The 17,475-nt window shown below is 43.8% G+C and overlaps 1 protein-coding gene and 1 long non-coding RNA gene across 2 annotated transcripts in view; one reads left to right on the plus strand and one right to left on the minus strand.

The window, feature by feature from the left end:
- The window catches only part of LOC119411749 (contactin-4), a 456,128-nt gene that overhangs the window by 391,621 nt on the left and 47,032 nt on the right, over positions 1-17,475 (plus strand). Inside the window, exon 13 of the mRNA XM_037678676.1 lies at positions 3,152-3,386. Coding sequence (XP_037534604.1) covers positions 3,152-3,386 — 235 coding nt within the window. The remainder of the gene's footprint in view (positions 1-3,151; positions 3,387-17,475) is intronic.
- Positions 9,045-10,662, minus strand: LOC119411750. The gene is made up of 2 exons (XR_005186901.1): positions 10,557-10,662; positions 9,045-10,081 (listed from the first exon to the last, which is right to left on the minus strand). It is a non-coding gene; the product is annotated as an uncharacterized LOC119411750 (long non-coding RNA).

The raw sequence follows: 17,475 nt of genomic DNA on the forward strand, positions 1-17,475 counted from the left end.
GAGATGAAGACGATAAAGGTTTCACTTCCAAAGAGATGGAAATGATCCGATGTATAGTAGAAGAAATGTGTAAACAGGAAAAGTCTAAGAAGACTGATCTCCTGTCTAACATCTTCTGTTCCAAAACCAGAGTCTCTAAATGTTACCAACGAGCCATTGGAACCACAAGCTAAGGAGTTGAACCCTCCATCTGCAACGGCAGATTGTGATCCCTCTCCTGTAGCTGAAATAGAGACCTCAGATGTTGACATATCTGGTCCAGTAACAGAAACTGACCAGTCAAACATAACCAGTGCTGTTTTAACAGTACAAACAACTGCTGAAGATCATTTGTTTGAAAACAATGACTCTAGGATCCGAATAAAACCTCCGGTACACAAGTTTTTGTGTGACCTTACTGAAAAAGGGGTAGCAAAGAAGTTCTATCTTTCGCTGACCCTGGAACAAGTCCTGTCTCATGATGCTCTCCTGGACACAGGAGCTGACATCACTTTAATATCTGCCACACTGTTTAAAAAAATATGGTTAGCAGCAAATCGTGCTGGCAAAGATTTAATCCTTCAGAACTTTTCATTAGAATTACGACCATACTCTTCTGAAGAAACTACCTTATCCGAGGTGGCACTGATTGAGATTCAGATTGGTCCAATGACGCTTATACACCACATATATGTGTCACAAATGGAATCAATCCCTTTCCTAATAGGACAAGATCTTTTAAACCGGTTTCAGCCTTTGATCGATTCCAAGAATCTCAAAGTCTGGGCGCAAGTACGCCAACCGTTATCCATCACTTTCTCTCCAGAAGTAACCTCTCAGTGTGCCACACAGAATACTTCTGATGACACCAACATCTCCCAACCTGATAACAACTCTCAGGAAAATGAGATCCTGCCCCAAACTCAGGTAATGCCAGCCACACATAATCAACCATTGAAGCTAGCAGTAGCCCAATGTGAAACGTTCTTGTGTTCACTGAGTCAATCACCATCCAGTGAATATTACCTCCCACAAGTGGTTAAAGGTATTGAGGTTCAGGAATCTCAAGTGAACAATGTTGTGTTGTCTCTTTGGACTGACAAGTCCGCCATCAGCCAAGACCTTTATGAGGCCTTAGTGCATAAACACTCTAACCTCCAAATGGTTAGAAAGGCTTTTCATTTCCAAAAAGATTTAAGATCATCTCGTACCTTAAAAGCTGTGGGTATTTGTACCCTCAGGGTTAAATGGAATCATAGAGAACTGAATAACTCATTTCTTGTGGTCCCAGGTTTACCACACTCGGTATACATAAGCCATGACTTTTGAACACTCCTAAAGCAAGGACGCTGTTAGTTGCGATTCACCAATAAGGTACCCAAGTTGTAAATCGCAAGTGGGGTAATGTAGAAACTCCAAACTTCCAAGAAACTTAAGACAAATGTCCTCAGAGACACCACGTCTACCCTACCCCCTCCTTTCCTGCTAATCTGGGACAGATACTGGCATCCTGCTCTGTCACAGGAAGTTTCTTTGTTAACCTTTTGTGTGTGTGTTAAAATCTACAGTTGAGACCACCCTGACATGTTACATGATTCTGGACCCCCTTCGTATAATTCACGTTTTATGCTGAGTCACCAGACTTTGAAACTCCTGAAGAAGGGTCTTGATCAAAGAGCTTCACTTGGCCCTATCAACAGAGACTGGTCACCATGACAGTAAAGGAAGTTAACCCCCAGTTGGAAGTTCTGATTCAAAGAAACCCATTTTGTTTGTATCAGCATGTGTCACACATCCTTAACAAAGGGTCATTGTATTATCTCCTCTGAAGAACTTTGAGAAGGGAGATTTCAATTACATTAATTATACAGTGGGATACTCCTACTGTAAGAAGCCCTCTGATTGGTTAAAAGTTAAGGGGCCTGTCTTCCTGGTGCCAGGTATACTGAACACCAGGGGAGTTGTGAGATGGCAGCTGATGAGGAAAGTTGGCTTGGGATCATCAGCTGAGCTGAGCAGATGGAATGAATGGTTGGAGAGTTGATGAGTCTCTCTGAGAAACAACAGCCATATGATAGAAGACATGTCCAGCTGAGAGATGGTGGACATATCCTGAAAAATCTCAAACACCCTGGAGCTAAAGGTACGAGCCGAACAAACCGCAGCCCTGAGAAACGACATCCTTCTTGGGACAGCGGGCCACCGGCTTCCTTCATGCATCTGCTGTGGTAATGAGAGATGAACATCTTCCTTCTTATGACAGGACCATGAAAAGTACCAACTAAGTTTGTTTAGATAATTTAATTCATGAATCTGAGATAAACTGACCTAAATTTTAATTTTAAGAGCTAGACCTTAGTTCAAATTGAATCAAACCCCTTCTCAAAGTCTTCAGATTTATGCCATTTACTTTTTAAAATAATATTATTGGTTCATATTCATATTCAAAATTTGCCATAATTTCCATGTCATAAATCAAACTGAAAATAAACATTACAAAACTGTATTTAAATTACGGATTCTTCGTGTTTTCTTCGAGGGACAGGAATTAAATTTGTTACAAGAACTCATGGTTTATATATGTTTTGAGGTGAGGCCGGTCCAGAGTAAAACCTGTTAAAGGGTACGGGTTTGACCGGATCAGAAATCCAATATCTTGCACATGTGTTCCCCTACAGCCTCAAATTAGTTCAGTCAAGCCTTTTCTTGCTGACTCATGACTCAGACGACTTTTAGCTTGATAGATAGCTTGATATTGTTTTTTTGGGGTTTTTTTTACTTTGTATTTTTTCCTCTGAATCAGACAAAAAGGATTCAAAGAACACAGAATGGCCATTCTACAGAACACAAGTTCAATTGTTTTAGTTTTTGTTTTGTTGTTGTTATTTCAAGAAATAATGTGTGTGTTTTAGGAGCATGTAACCCCGAGAGGGTTGGTTCATTCACTAGAACCAAAACCATCCGTGTTATCAGACTGACTTTACAACACAGTGCTGAATGCTGTGTTCTGTTGCTGTAAAGCACTCGTGCTCAGTGAGTTTTATTTGAAGCCTCACACGCTGCATGGAGAGCCCTCATGTCTGGTTTTGTATTTAGTCCATCATGTCCAAACTGTGCTGAAGGAACGAGGTTAGTGTGTGAGATGTGCTCAGACTGACCTTTTTTTCTGCAGCCTGTTCCAGAGGAGCTACAGAACGGACCTGGGTTCGGCTACGTTGTAGCCTTTCGCCCCCACGGTGCCACAGGCTGGATGCAGGCAGCGGTCCCATCGCCTGAGGTTTCCAGATATGTCTTCAAAAACGAGACCATCCAGCCGTTCTCGCCTTTCCATGTCAAGGTTGGAGTTTACAACAACGAAGGGGAAGGGCCGTTTGGACCTGTTACCACCATCTACTCTGCTGAGGAGGGTCTGTTTACCATCATGCCATATGCCACATTTTAATTTAAAACCATAAATGGGAAATAAAGAAAGCCTCTTTTCCCAAGACATTTATTTTTACTACAGGATCCAGACTAATCATAATTCATATATGTTTTTACTACTAAAACAGCCATGGGAGTCTACTGAGCAGCTTTTGAGACGGGCTTGTAGAAAATAGGGATAGGTCAAATGTTCCTAGGATTACAATTTTACTTACTGTATCAGCTATTTCAGGTTTAGTCTGCATTATATTTTCAACAATTTGTTACCTTAACACAGAATTAGTTTCAACTTTAGCCAAAACACAACAATATTGACAGCTGTTACTAGAAGACATACATATCACCCGCAGCCTTTAAGAGATACAAAGAGCTCCTGTAGTTGTACCATGCTTGTGTCTTGTGTCATAATGAAAGATCGTGCATGATTTGTCAGTGCTTGAAGTATAAGTTGAAGATGACTCTCAGCCACTACCTCACAAAGTTTAGCTCAGTATCTGTAAAATTATAGTCTGTTTGCTAAGATTGATTAGGTGTGGAGCCATTTTTGAACGAGTTCCATACAAAGGTTGTAGATTGTAGATTTAAAGATATTTTTTTTAAGTTTCATTTGAATCCATCCAGTGGTCCTTGAGATATTTGGTTAAGAGATGGGCAGAGATGACTCCTTTAATAAATGGAATAGTTTTAAAAACAGATCTTGTGCAATTAATTATTGCTCAGCTGATCCAAAAAAGGTTAAAAAACAAAAACAATAGAACTATTCTAAAACTAAAGACGTTTTTGTCCCATTCGGGAGGCATCATCAGTTCAAAAATGTCTGAAGATAGTGGCGTTCCAAGCTGTATAGTGTGCTGATGGAGGCTTGTTGGACTCTTGGTTTCATGAGAGAAATATGTTGGTCATCTGCATAAAGGTGTGAATTGGAGTGGAGCCGGCTGGGAATCAGGTCTTAAGCTGCACTGTAAGTTTTTGAAAGTAGAAATGTGAGACCTCCTCCTCTGTTTTAAGTTGTTTCTTTCAAATTTGATGTAGATGACTTACTTGGGGAGTGGTGGCACAGAGGTTAGAGAAGATGGGCCTGTGATCGGAAAGTTGCAGGTTCAACTCCCAGTATTTTCTACATCAAAATGTGGGTGGAAAAGATGAAACAACCACACCTGCCTCTACCCTCATTTACCCCACTCTGGACCCATGAGCAAGGCCTTAAACCCCACCATCTGCTCCCAAAAACAGGTCTCTCTTGAAAATGAGCTCTAGTTGTGACTCGATGAGACTACCTGTATAAATAAAGGGTAAATGAAAACAAAAAAAAACTTTGTCCTCCTCTCAAACCATCTGTCTTTTTTGTCCAAAATGTGAACCTTTTGGTCCTCAGAAGCGTGTCCCTTATCCTCGAGCTAGGATCCTAGCTTATCCTTATCTAGCTTATCCTTACCTTATCCTAGGAGCTATTTCAGTTCAATGAGCAGTGAGTGAGAGATTCAGGTTATAAGGCTGAGTAGGACAGCCTTAACATTGAAGTTTATAGAAAACCAACCCACACAGACCAGTATCTTCTGTTTGACTCCCACCATCCACTGGAACACAAACTCTCTGTCATCAGAACTTTACAGCGTCCCCACAAAGACAGAAGGGAAGGAAAAGGAACAGAGACACATTCAAGAAGCTCTCCAAACATGTGGATATCCTAACTGGGCTTTTGTCAAGTCAGCAAGGAAGTTTACAAAACACACTAATAAACAGAAAAAGGAGAACAACAGACGGAAAACATTGTCATCCCTTATGTTGCTGGAGTATCAGAGAAATTCAGAAGGATTTTCAACAAACACAACATCCCAGTACATTTCAAACCCAGCAGGACTCTCAGACAGAGGCTGGTCCACCCTAAGGACAAAACACCCATACACAAACAGAGCAGTGTAGTGTATGCGGTCCAATGCAGTGAGGACTGTCCAGACCTCTACATTGGAGAAACTAAACAGCCTCTTCACATACGTATGGCTCAACACAGGACAGCCAGCTCTTCAGGACAAGATTCAGCTGTTTAACTCCACCTCACAGATAAGGGACACTCTTTTGAAGACCAAAATGTGCACATTTTGCACCGAGAACACAGATGGTTTGAGAGGGGGGTGAAGGAGGCAATTTATGTAAAAGGGAAAAGCCATCTCTTAACAGAGGAGGAGGCCTCAGATTTCCACTTTCAAAAACCTATAATGCAACTTTAAGACAGATTCCCAGCCTGTTTTCACATTTGATGGGAACAGAGGGGTCTCATCTGTGAATTAGAGTAACAAAAGACCTTAAGGCCCTGTACACACGTAGCCGGATATCAGGAAAACCGAATAGTTTATCATGCGGTGTGGCCTTTCATCCACACGTGAACTCCGGTTGATGTAACTATAAACGAATAATAACAAAAACTCCGACCAAAGTGGAGATTTGAGAAATCTCCTCTTTCGGGTTTGCGTGTGGACTTTCGGAACCGGAGATATGCGCATTATGTCTGCGACAGATGGTGCAGCGCGGCGCTGACGTCACATGTGCGACAATTGTTTTTGTTTGCCCATTCATTCGGAGGGAAAATGACTGCGTTTAGGGAAGTACTAATTGTAACGCTGGTTCAGGCAATTTTTGCTTGCTTGTTTTTACAAGCACAACTGCTCCAACAGATGGAATTACAAAGGAGAAAAAGCGTTTGGCGTTCAGCTCTTTTACAGCAACTATCCCTACCGATACGGAGGCACAATACCGCCATTCAGCGTCGCCGTCGCCGGTTTTGGATCAGACCTGGACGCACTGCTGGCTGGTGGGAAAACTTTGAGAAGGAAATTGTTCTCCCACAGGAATGGCGTGAGAACTTCAGAATGTCACGGTCGTCATTACTGTCGCTCTCGGAGTTACTCCTTCCTTACATTCAAGGGAAGAGTACTGTAATGCGATCTCCAGTCTGTGTGGTCAAAAAAGTTGCATGCACGCTATATTATTTGGCTGACGAGGGAAGACTGCGTAAAACGGCCAATGCATTTGGCTTATCAAGACAAGTAGTCTCAAACATAATTAGAGAGGTGTGTAAGGCTATAACTGTGTACTTGGGACCATCTTACATAAAAATGCCAACAACAGAGACTGCTGTGCGTGCACTTGTTGAGGGATTTGAGCAGGCTTATGGTCTCCCTCAGTGCCTTGGAGCTGTGGATGGGACTCATGTGGAGATAAAGCAGCCATCAGCTAATTCTACAGAGTACCTAAATAGGAAGGGGAGGTTTTCTCTTAACATACAAGCCACCTGTGATTACAAGTACAGCTTTATTGATGTAGTTGTGAAATGGCCAGGGAGTGTGCATGATGCCAGAGTTTTTGCTAACTCCACAATAAACACAAATCTGAAAAACATGAAGATTCCCCCCTGTCCAAGACAAATTGTGGAGAACGAAGACGCTATACCCATTTACATACTGGGTGACCCTGCATACCCACTTCTACCTTACCTGATGAAAGAATATGCTAACGGAGGAAGCAATGTTCAGGAGCAGTACTTTGGACTTTCGTTGTGCCGAGCTAGAATGGTGATTGAATGTGCATTTGGAAGACTAAAAGCCCGATTTGGAGCCCTGAGGAGAGCCATGGACATCAATATGAATGATCTTCTGTAGATGAACAGATGCTGGGATATATTCATCATTTAACGCGAGTTCCTCATTTTTCTGGACTGAATAAAACGTGCACTGAATTTAAGGAAATGCAAACGGGAGACGTCATTTAAATTTGACCCATCAAAATGAATGCGGTCATTTATTTACAGAATCAAATTTAACATCAAACATTTACATTAATTTGGCAAATTATGAAAATAACAACAAAGCAATCAATCAGGAAAAATCATACGGCCATGATTTCTCCGTTGCTGCACCAACAGACATTTATAACTGTACAACTATGATCTTTTACCCACATGAATGTGGGTAAGCACTTTACACAGACATTTCTAAATATCTGGGAGAATTTCTACTTGATAGAAAAGTTTAAGATGAAAGATGAAGTTTAAAGGGGAGAAAGATGGTGTTTGAGGTAGAGTGTTGAACAGAACGGCACTCTCCGGGCTTTCTTCAGCTTTTCCTCACAGTACACTTAGGTGGTGAAAACGACTCTTTTACCTGGAGATGTCTCAGGCGAGATTCCGTTTAACGCACCCTTTCAGCGTCTCCGTAGGATGCTGTTACTCGTCCGGAGTAGCGGCGAGATTCTGTCCGCCACAGCTCACCTCAGTGGAAATGTTATAATCCCATGAAACTCGGAAGAGCTTCGTTGTCATGTCAGGAACTCCAACAGCACTCCATCAGAACTTTAGCTCTCGTGTAGTTTACAGAACTCCCACAGAACTCTTGAAGTCTGACAACTCTCCAACTCTGTAACTCCGTGAGTCTCTGAGTCTCTGTGAGTCTCTGTAGACCAGGAAGTACTGACATTTTAAAGGCTCTTTCCCGGTTCACTTTTTGGGATTTTTCATTGGTCAGAAACGACCAGAAGGGGTGTGTTTTTGTGACGTAATAGGTTAGAGACAGCGAGAATTGTTATGAGACAGCTCAGAAATGTTCTCACAGACCGAGAGGGTTCTGTTTTGGCGTGCCTAAGACACAGGTGCAAAACATCTCTATTTACGTCTGAGAGGATTCTAAAACATGACAGTTTTAACATAACAACTTGTTTTTCGTTTGACTGTAACCTTGTAAACGCACACACTTGCTCATTCAAAAGACAGAAAATCAAGAAATGCTTATTCAGGTGATTTCTTCTCTGAATGAGGAATAAAAATCATTACTTACTGTTTATGTAAAATAAAAATGAGTAGTTCTTTTCAACCTGTAAAGCATTGAGTGAACTAACACAACTTGATTATCAAAACATTTGTAAGACAGTAATGATTATAAAAAGAGAGTGTTCTTTTCACTTGAATCTTCAAGAAAGAAAGTCTCAGGATGGGTGAACCTGTATTTATGGAGTCAAATACATGAAATGACAGCTTCTGTCCCACAAGGTTCTAAAGGTCAAGAGTTTTGACCTTAGACTGGGTTCCGACGTAGGCTTAGTCCACTACACTTCCATTTGTTATATATGCATGTTTTGTGTTGCACAATTTTTGTGAGGCATCAAAAGACACTGTGGATGAAAACAGAATAACTGAAGCTATTCAACATGACAGGAACAATCAACCGGACACACAGCCAGTGGTCAGAGGAGACAGCTTGGCAGCAGAAGGAAAGCGGGTCAGGAGAGTCCTCACTCAGTGTCTGGATCCATAAACACAAAAACCTGTGAACTATTTAGCAGACTGCGTTGTTTTTTCATAAAAAAACGTTATAGTTAGCACCATGTATGTTAGAGAATTTTTAAATTGTTTTGTGCAATGTTATTGCATTTCATTCTATTAATGCATGAAAAGCTACCACCCAGGATTTAGATACATTATATAATAGTTTGTAGCTCATTAGACAGACTTTTAAGTGAAATGATTTTACTTTTCTCTCTTAAAATTGGACCTGTAGTGTATTAAATAGTGCTGCCAATACTTTCTGATGAACATGACTGTATTTGTAACTGATAAATGTCATATTCACAAAAATTCACATAAAGAAACTTGCTTTTAAAATGTTTGTCAATTTATTCAAACGAACACACTTAACATGTTCTTATTTTGTGTTTCATTTATGAACAGATCAGATTATAACAGATCTACAACAGATAAAGCTTTTTAAACATGGGAGAAAAGCAGCACAGTTACTGTACACTTTTAAATCAGTGATGCCCAAGTCCATAACTTGGGAGCTACCACAGGTACATTTCAGCTGCATTTTCTTCAACAAACCAGTATGAAATAGCTGATTTCAATCATCAGTATGTATTTGATAGTGGTGTTTTGGAGAAATAAATACATCTAAGTAGCAGTAGCTCCCAAGGACTGGACTAGATCACCACTCTTATAAAGATTCACGTAACAAAAATGTAAATAGTTAAAGTATTGTGCAATTGCTACATTTTAAGCTTTTCACAGTATGTATAAAAAGATAGCAAACAGAAAAAAAAAAACACTGTCAGAGTAAATAACACTGTGATTAACAACCTGACATGTGTGCAACCTTGTGCAAAAGTGGAACTTGTATATACTTAACTGTACCAGACTTGTTTCGATGTATAAAACAGTACTCTACTGGTCATTAAAAAGGGCCTGACTGAATGAAAATTGGTCAGTGGCTTCAGCAGGTGTGTGGAACACAGCTTCAGTGTTCATAGTGTTTCCTGGTCTTGTGTTTTGACGTGTTCTGTCAGAAGTGGAGTTGTTTGGGTATGGGTAATTTGCTGAGTTTTGGTGGACAGAATGGTGGGCCATTGTGTGCGAATACATCGGACCTCTTGGCTCATATGGCATGTAGTGTGGTGGTTGTGCAGGTGCATGAATGACCTGTTTCAGAAGAGAAAACCCATCAACAATCGATGTGGTAAGTCTTTCCAGTGTATTGGACATTTTTGAATAGTTTTCGGATGCTTTTTGTTCTGATGTCTCAATGATTTCCACCAGTCTCTTTTTCACACGCTGGTCTTCCTCAAGAGCATTCAGCCACTGGGTCTCAGCAGGCAGCTTTCTCCTCAGACGGTCGTGTCTGTGTCCTTTTAGTTTTGCCTTCAAAAGAGAAATGAAAATCATCACAATTAAACATAAAAAAGTAAACCTGGATCATGTTGATGTTGTACTTTTCACATCACTTCTACATAACAATATGTAATAACAGCGTATCCAATGTTTGCTATATGTCTTAAAGTGTATTTTGTACCCACCACCCCATCAAACTAATGAATATGTAGGCCTAACATAATATGAGATGAGTAAGAGCATGATGGTGTCATTTCTTTTTTGCAATAATAATAAAAATAAATCAGCAACCCGTACACAGTAAAATATAAAAAACATCACATTCCAGCCTCCACTACACACCTCAACTCTTGCATAATTTTTAACACACATATTGCCTTAACTGTATTTTTAATAGCAACACAATTCAACAAACCTGTTCCGTGAATTATAGTACATCCAACAGATGAACATTTACAGCAAAAGTACTTTTATTTATGAGGAATGGACAGAAAAATATACGTACATCAAGCAGGTCTCTCCTCTCCTTTGAAGTAGGACCCACACTGCTTTCATTATCAGACCCTGTGTCTGCTACATCCATGGTAGTGGAGGAAGAAGATGTGGATGGTGAGGGTTGGGTCCGAGAATGATCCAGGTCAGCTGTTTCAATACCGGAGGATATGGTAGTACTAGCTGGAGAGCCACCCCAGATTTGTTCGCACAGTTCGAAGTACAGAAGAACCACTCGACCGTGTCCACTCCTGCGTCCTGTATCAACAGCATGGCGATATTTACCTCGGACTGCTTTCATTTTTGTTGTTAAATTCCCGCGCGTGATGTCGGCATGTGAATGGGGAAACTCGTCGGAGGACTCCGTTGGGTAATGCTCTAAAAAAAGCGCTAAAATATCAACATACTTGTTCTGACAGGATTCCCAGTCGACATTTTCCTGAGTTTTATTAACTTTGTACTCCAACACGGTATTTAATAGTAGTTCAACCTCGCGGTCTGTCCACACAAACGAACCTCCAGGCGCCATGATTCAATACTAACAGGAAGTTGTGGTTGCTTTGAAGGGTTGTGATTGGCTGATATACGTTTCACCTTTGCACTACACTGCCTCCTATGGGTTGGGCATATTCTTTACAACGCTCTGTGGTGAACATCACCGGGTTCATGTAGACGATCATTTTCTCTATCCGAACATGTATGTACGGCGATATTTTTTTGCGCGGATATTCGTTTTTTCAAACACCAGGCTACGTGTGTACAGGGCCTAAGATACCCCTACTGTTAAGGTGTTGAGGTGTGACTTGTCAAATCTACATATGTGTGTGTCTTATCTCACTCAGCCTTATAATCTGAATCTCTCACTCACTGCTCATTGAATTGAAAAAGCTCCTCGGACGAGGAGCGAAACGTCTTCTGTTACAAATAAAGTCCAGTTCTTTTTGTATTGAATGCTTTTTGAATTCATCATGTCCTGGATGACTGAGAATTTTCACCAGCATATATGCAGTTCACTTTGCACATTTTTGAATTGATGTAGATGATCGGAAACAGAATGTCTTTGTTTGGCTTCAGAATAAAAGTCCAGTTTTTAACATTCTTGTTGGGACTGATGATGACCTGCATGACTGATGCCCCTTTTCCACTGTCACGGCGCGGGTCGGATATTTCCGGCTTCACGCGCGTTTGAGGTCTTTCCACTGTTCCTGTGACCGGCTCGCCTCCCTAAATTCTGGCTCGGCTTCTCAAGGGGTCCAAGCGAGCCGCGCCGTGACGTCAGACACACTGTCGGTCACTGATTGGTCGGGGGGAGAAGTCTGTGGAGTCTTTCCAAACAACCCAATCCACCATTTTTTCTCTACCGCTTGCCATTAGCGATAACTCGAGGAGCATATCTTTTAGTATTTTGAAGCTATAAAAAAAACCCAATAATATCAAAGCTGTGGTCAAATGCAGAAGTGCAAGTGGAGAGAGCAGAGTGGTGACGTGGCTCAAAAAACAAACAAACAAACATATAGAAACATATCGCATTTGGAAAAGACGGATTTGGGCATAAACTGGTACGTGAATGGTTCGGATGGAGGTGGAGATGGGAGGTAAGGAGGACATGACACAAATAAATGGACCTAGTGTTCCCTTGCCCGGACGTGGGTCACCGGGGCCCCACTCTGGAGCCAGGCCTGGAGGTGGGGCACGTGGGCGAGCGCCTGGTGGCCGGGCTTTTACCCATGGAGCTCGGCCGGGCACAGCCCGAAGAGGAGACGTGGGTCCCCCTTCCCATGGGCTCACCACCTGTGGGAGGGGCCAAAGGGGTCGGGTGCAATGTGGGATGGGTGGTGGCCGAGGGCAGGGACCCTGGCGGTCTGATCCTCGGCTACAGAAGCTGGCTATTGGGACGTGGAATGTCACCTCACTGGTGAGGAAGGAGCCTGAGCTGGTGTGTGAGGCTGAGAGGTTCCGGCTAGAAATAGTCGGACTCACCTCTACGCATGGCTCGGGCTCTGGAACCAGTTTCCTTGAGAGGGGCCGAGCAGGCATGGGTGTACTTATTGCCCCCCAACTTGGTGCCTGTGTATTGGGGTTCACCCCAGTGAATGAGAGGGTGGCCTCCCTCCGCCTACGTGTGGGGGGACGGGTTCTGACTGTCGTTTGTGCTTATGTACCAAATGGCAGTTCAGATTGTCCACCCTTTCTGGAGTCCTTGGAGGGGGTACTGGAAAGTGCACCTTCTGGGGACTCCCTTGTTCTGCTGGGGGACTTCAATGCTCATGTGGGCAATGACAGTGAGACCTGGAGGGGTGTGGTTGGGAGGAACGGCCCCCCTGATCTGAACCAGAGTGGTGTTCTGTTGTTGGACTTCTGTGCTCGTCATGGATTGTCAATAACGAACACCTTGTTCAAGCATAAGGGTGTCCATATGTGCTCTTGGCACCAGGACACCTTAGGCCGCAGTTCGATGATCGACTTTGTCATCGTCTCATCTGATCTGCGGCCACATGTCTTGGACACTCGTGTGAAGAGAGGGGCGGAGCTGTCAACTGATCACTACCTGGTGGTGAGTTGGCTCCGATGGTGGGGGAGGATGCCGGTCAGACCTGGCAGACCCAAGCGTATTGTGAGGGTTTGCTGGGAACGTCTGGCAGAGTCTCCTGTGAGACGGAGTTTCAACTCCCACCTCCGGGAGAACTTTGAACATGTTCCGAGGGAGGTGGGGGACATTGAGTCTGAGTGGACCATGTTTCGTACCTCTATTGTCGAGGCGGCTTACCAGAGCTGCGGCCGCAAGGTTGTCGGTGCCTGTCGTGGCGGCAACCCTCGAACCCGATGATGGACACCGTCGGTGAGGGATGCTGTCAGGAGAAGGAGTCCTATCGAGCCTTTTTGGCCTGTGGGACCCCGGAAGCAGCTGATGGGAACCGGCAGTCCAAGCGACATGCGGCTCGGGTGGTTGCTGAGGCAAAATCTCTGGCATGGGAGGAGTTCGGAGAGGCCATGGAGAACGACTTCCGCACGGCTTCGAGACGATTCTGGTCCACCATCCGGCGTCTCGGGGGGGAAAGTGGTACGCCACCAACACTGTTTATAGTGGGAGTGGTGTGCTGCTGACCTCAACTCGGGATGTTGTGGGTCGTGGGCGGAATACTTTGAAGACCTCCTCAATCCCACCGGCACGTCTTCCACTGAGGAAGCGGAGCCTGGGGACTCTGGGTCGGGCCCTCCAATCTCTGGTGCTGAGGTCACCGAGGTGGTTAAAAAGCTCCTCGGTGGCAGGGCCCCAGGGGTGGATGAGATTCGCCCAGATTTCCTTAAGGCTCTGGATGTTGTAGGGTTGTGTTGGCTTACGCAACTCTGCAATATTGCGTGGACATCGGGGGAAGTTCCCCTGGATTGGCAGACCGGGGTGGTAGTCCCCCTATTTAAAAAGGGGGACCGTAGAGTGTGTTCCAACTATAGGGGATTCATGCTCTTAAGCCTCCCTGGTAAGGTCTATTCGGGTGTTCTGGAGAGGAGGGTCCGTCGGATAGTCGAACCTCAGATTCAGGAGGAGCAGTGCAGTTTTTGTCCTGGCCGTGGAACACTGGACCAGCTCTACACTCTCAGCAGGGTCCTGGAGGGTGCGTGGGAGTTTGCCCAACCAGTCTACATGTGCTTTGTGGACTTGGACAAGGCGTTCGACCGCGTCCCTCGGGGGGCCCTGTGGGGGGTACTCTGGGAGTATGGGGTACCAGGCCCTTTGATACTTGCTGTTAGGTCCCTGTATGACCGGTGTCAGAGCCTGGTCTGGTGGAGATGGGAGGTGAGGAGGACATGGATTTTGAGGGGTGGATGCCAGTGGGGAGAGGGAAAGGGAGAGGATGTGGAAGAAATAAAATAGATGAAGGAAAGGGAATTAGTAATACTCAAGGTAGTAAACGAGAACTGGAAGGGAGTAGTTCAGAAGAAGAAAGGACAGTTAGAAGGAAAGTTGTGAGGGAGGAATTTAAAATAATATTAAAACTTAAGAATGAAGAAGAACAAGATAACATCAGCCCCATTGTGGTGTCAAGAGAAATAAAAAAGAAAATTGGAGATGTTGAAATGGTAAAGATTTTGAGAGATGGAAACCTATTAGTAGTTTTTAAAAATGAAGAACAAAAGAATAAGGCTTTAAATGTGGATAATATTTGCAAAAAAACTGTGTTGGAGAAGAAAATCATGGGAGAAAATAAAAAAAATTAGAGGAGTGATTTATGGAATCCCTCTGGAAGAAGATCTTGATAAAATTAAGAGAAGTATTGTAGGTGGAAAAGTGAATACTTTGAAAAGATTATCAAAAACAATGAATGGAGAAAAAGTAGGAAGTTTGTCAATTCTCATTGAATTTGAAGGAATGGAGTTGCCAAAAAACATCAAAATAGGATATATTAATTTTCAGGTCAGACCTTATATCCCTCCACCACTCCGGTGTTTCAAATACCATACCATACCATACCAATTTAATTATATAGCACTTAAAACAGCAACAAGGCCAACCAAAGTGCTGTACAAAAGAACACAAACATGCACAGCAGACAGGAAAACATAAAATAGAAATACAGATACAAATAGCAGCAGAAGCTAACTAAAATGGCCAACAGAGTAGAGAACAGACCAGGCCAAAACAAATCACACCGTGTTAAAGGCAAGCGAATAGAAGTGGGTCTTCAAGCGAGACTTAAAGACTGAGAGTGTGGGAGCCTGCTGGACACTCAGTGGCAACTCATTCCACAGTCGTGGACCTGCAACAGAGAAAGCCCTGTCACCCCTGAGCTTACGACGGGTTTCTGGGACTGAGAGAAGCATCTGGTCTGCTGACCTCAGAGAGCGCGGTGGGACATATGGCTGCAGAAGATCAGTGAGATAGGATGGGGCGGAACTGTTCAGTGATTTAAAAACACACATGAGAATTTTGAAATGGATCCGAAGGTGAATGGGTGGCCAGTGCAGGGAGGCCAAAACTGGCGTGATGTGCTCTCTATAGCCTGTACCAGTTAAAAATCGGGCTGCAGCATTTTGGACCAGTTGTAGACGAGCAATGGAGGACTGACTGATTCCAAACAGAAGTGAATTGCAGTAATCAAGCCTAGATGTTATGAAGGCGTGGATCACTGTCTCAAGGTTCTTTTTGGAGAGTATAGGCTTCAGCTTAGACAGCCGTCTCAGTTGAAAAAAACAGGATTTTACCATCATGTTTACGTGACTGTTGAGTTTTAAGGACGGGTCCATTATCACCCCCAGATTAGTGACCTTTTGTTTCTCTAGCAGGGCTAGAGAGAAAAGGTCAATGTCATGGTTCATGAGTGAGCCACAGGGATGGAACAGCATGACTTCAGACTTCTTCTCATTGAAGCTTAAGAAGTTTAAAGCCATCCAGTCCCGGATGTCAGCCAGGCAGTCAAGAAGAGGCTGAATAGAGCGTGTGCCTCTGTGCCTCAGGGGGAAGTAAATTTGGCAATCATCGGCGTAGAAATGAAAGGGTATGTCGTGTTTGCGGAAGATAGCACCTAGTGGCAGCAGGTATAAAGAAAAGAGAAGGGAACCGAGGATGGACCCCTGCAGTACCCCCCACTGGAGCGCTGTCAATGCCGAACTAGAATCTTTGATATTGACACAGAAGGTTCTGTCAGATAGGTAGGACCCAAACCATTTAAGGGCTGACCCTGTGATGCCCACCCACTGCTCCAGTCTAGAAATGAGGATCTTGTGGTCGATGGTGTCAAAAGAAGATGTAAGGTCCAATAGGACCAACAGCACAGAATCACCTGCGTCTGTGGAAATGAAAATGTCGTTAAAAACCTTCAGTAGAGCAGTTTCAGTGCTATGGCGAGATTTGAAGCCAGATTGGAATAACTCTAGGATAGTGTGATCCCCCAAAAACTGTTTCAACTGAGACTCCACAATTTTTTCCAGTAGTTTAGAGGTGAATGGGAGTCTGGAGACAGGCCGGAAGTTGGACATGACTGAGGGGTCAAGGTTAGGTTTTTTCAGGAGGGGCTGGACAGCAGCATGTTTAAAAGTTTTTGGCACCACACCTGAGGATAAACTGCTATTCAGAATAGCGAGGATAAAAGGACCCAGGGTAGGAAAAACTTCCTTTAGTAGTTGAGGGGGGACCACATCAAAGGGGGAACCAGATGGTTTCATGCTGCACATTACCTGCTCCAGAGAGGACAGAGAGATGGGCTCAAAGTGGTCAAACACAGCCACACACTGAGATGGGATGGACAGATCATGAGCTGGCGGAGAAATGAGTGCCCGGGTGTTTGCCACTTTTTCTAAAAAGAAATGGAGGAAGTTTTCACACAGCTCAGTTGAGGCTTCCAGAGGTGAAGGCTCACTGAGGTGTAGAACTGAGTTCAGGGTGGAGAAGAGAACTCGGGGGTTGTGGGAGTTGGAGACAATTAAATCAGAGAAGAATTTACATTTGGCAGCTTTGACGGTTTTCTGATAGTGACGCCAACTCTCCCTTAACATTTGAAAAGACACCTGGAGCCTGTCCTTCCTCCACCTTCGTTCAGCTCTGCGACACTGCCGCCTAACGGCTCGCGTGACGTCATTCAGCCAAGGCTCTGATTTAAGTTTCGTTTTTCTGGTCTTAAGGGGAGCAACACGGTCCAGAACATTTAAACAGGCAGAGTTGAACTGAGAGGTTAGCTCCTCCGTGGTAAGAGACACCGGGAACTGTTCGATCCTCTCAGAATTAAAACCTTCATTAAAACGAGCAGCAGTGAAACGGTTAATGGAACGCGTATGTGCAGGAACGCGTGTCTTAGCAGTATGACAAGGGGGGGTGAAGTCAAACAATACAGGCATGTGATCTGAAAAAACATTGTCACCGATTTTCAAATTAGAAACAGAAACATTGCGTGTTAAAACGAGGTCCAACGTGTGACCATGTTCTTGGGTGGGGCCGC

The sequence above is a fragment of the Nematolebias whitei genome, chromosome 7 (genome assembly GCF_014905685.2).
Source record: "Nematolebias whitei isolate Nwh7 chromosome 7, NemWhi1, whole genome shotgun sequence".
Lineage (NCBI taxonomy): Eukaryota > Metazoa > Chordata > Actinopteri > Cyprinodontiformes > Rivulidae > Nematolebias > Nematolebias whitei.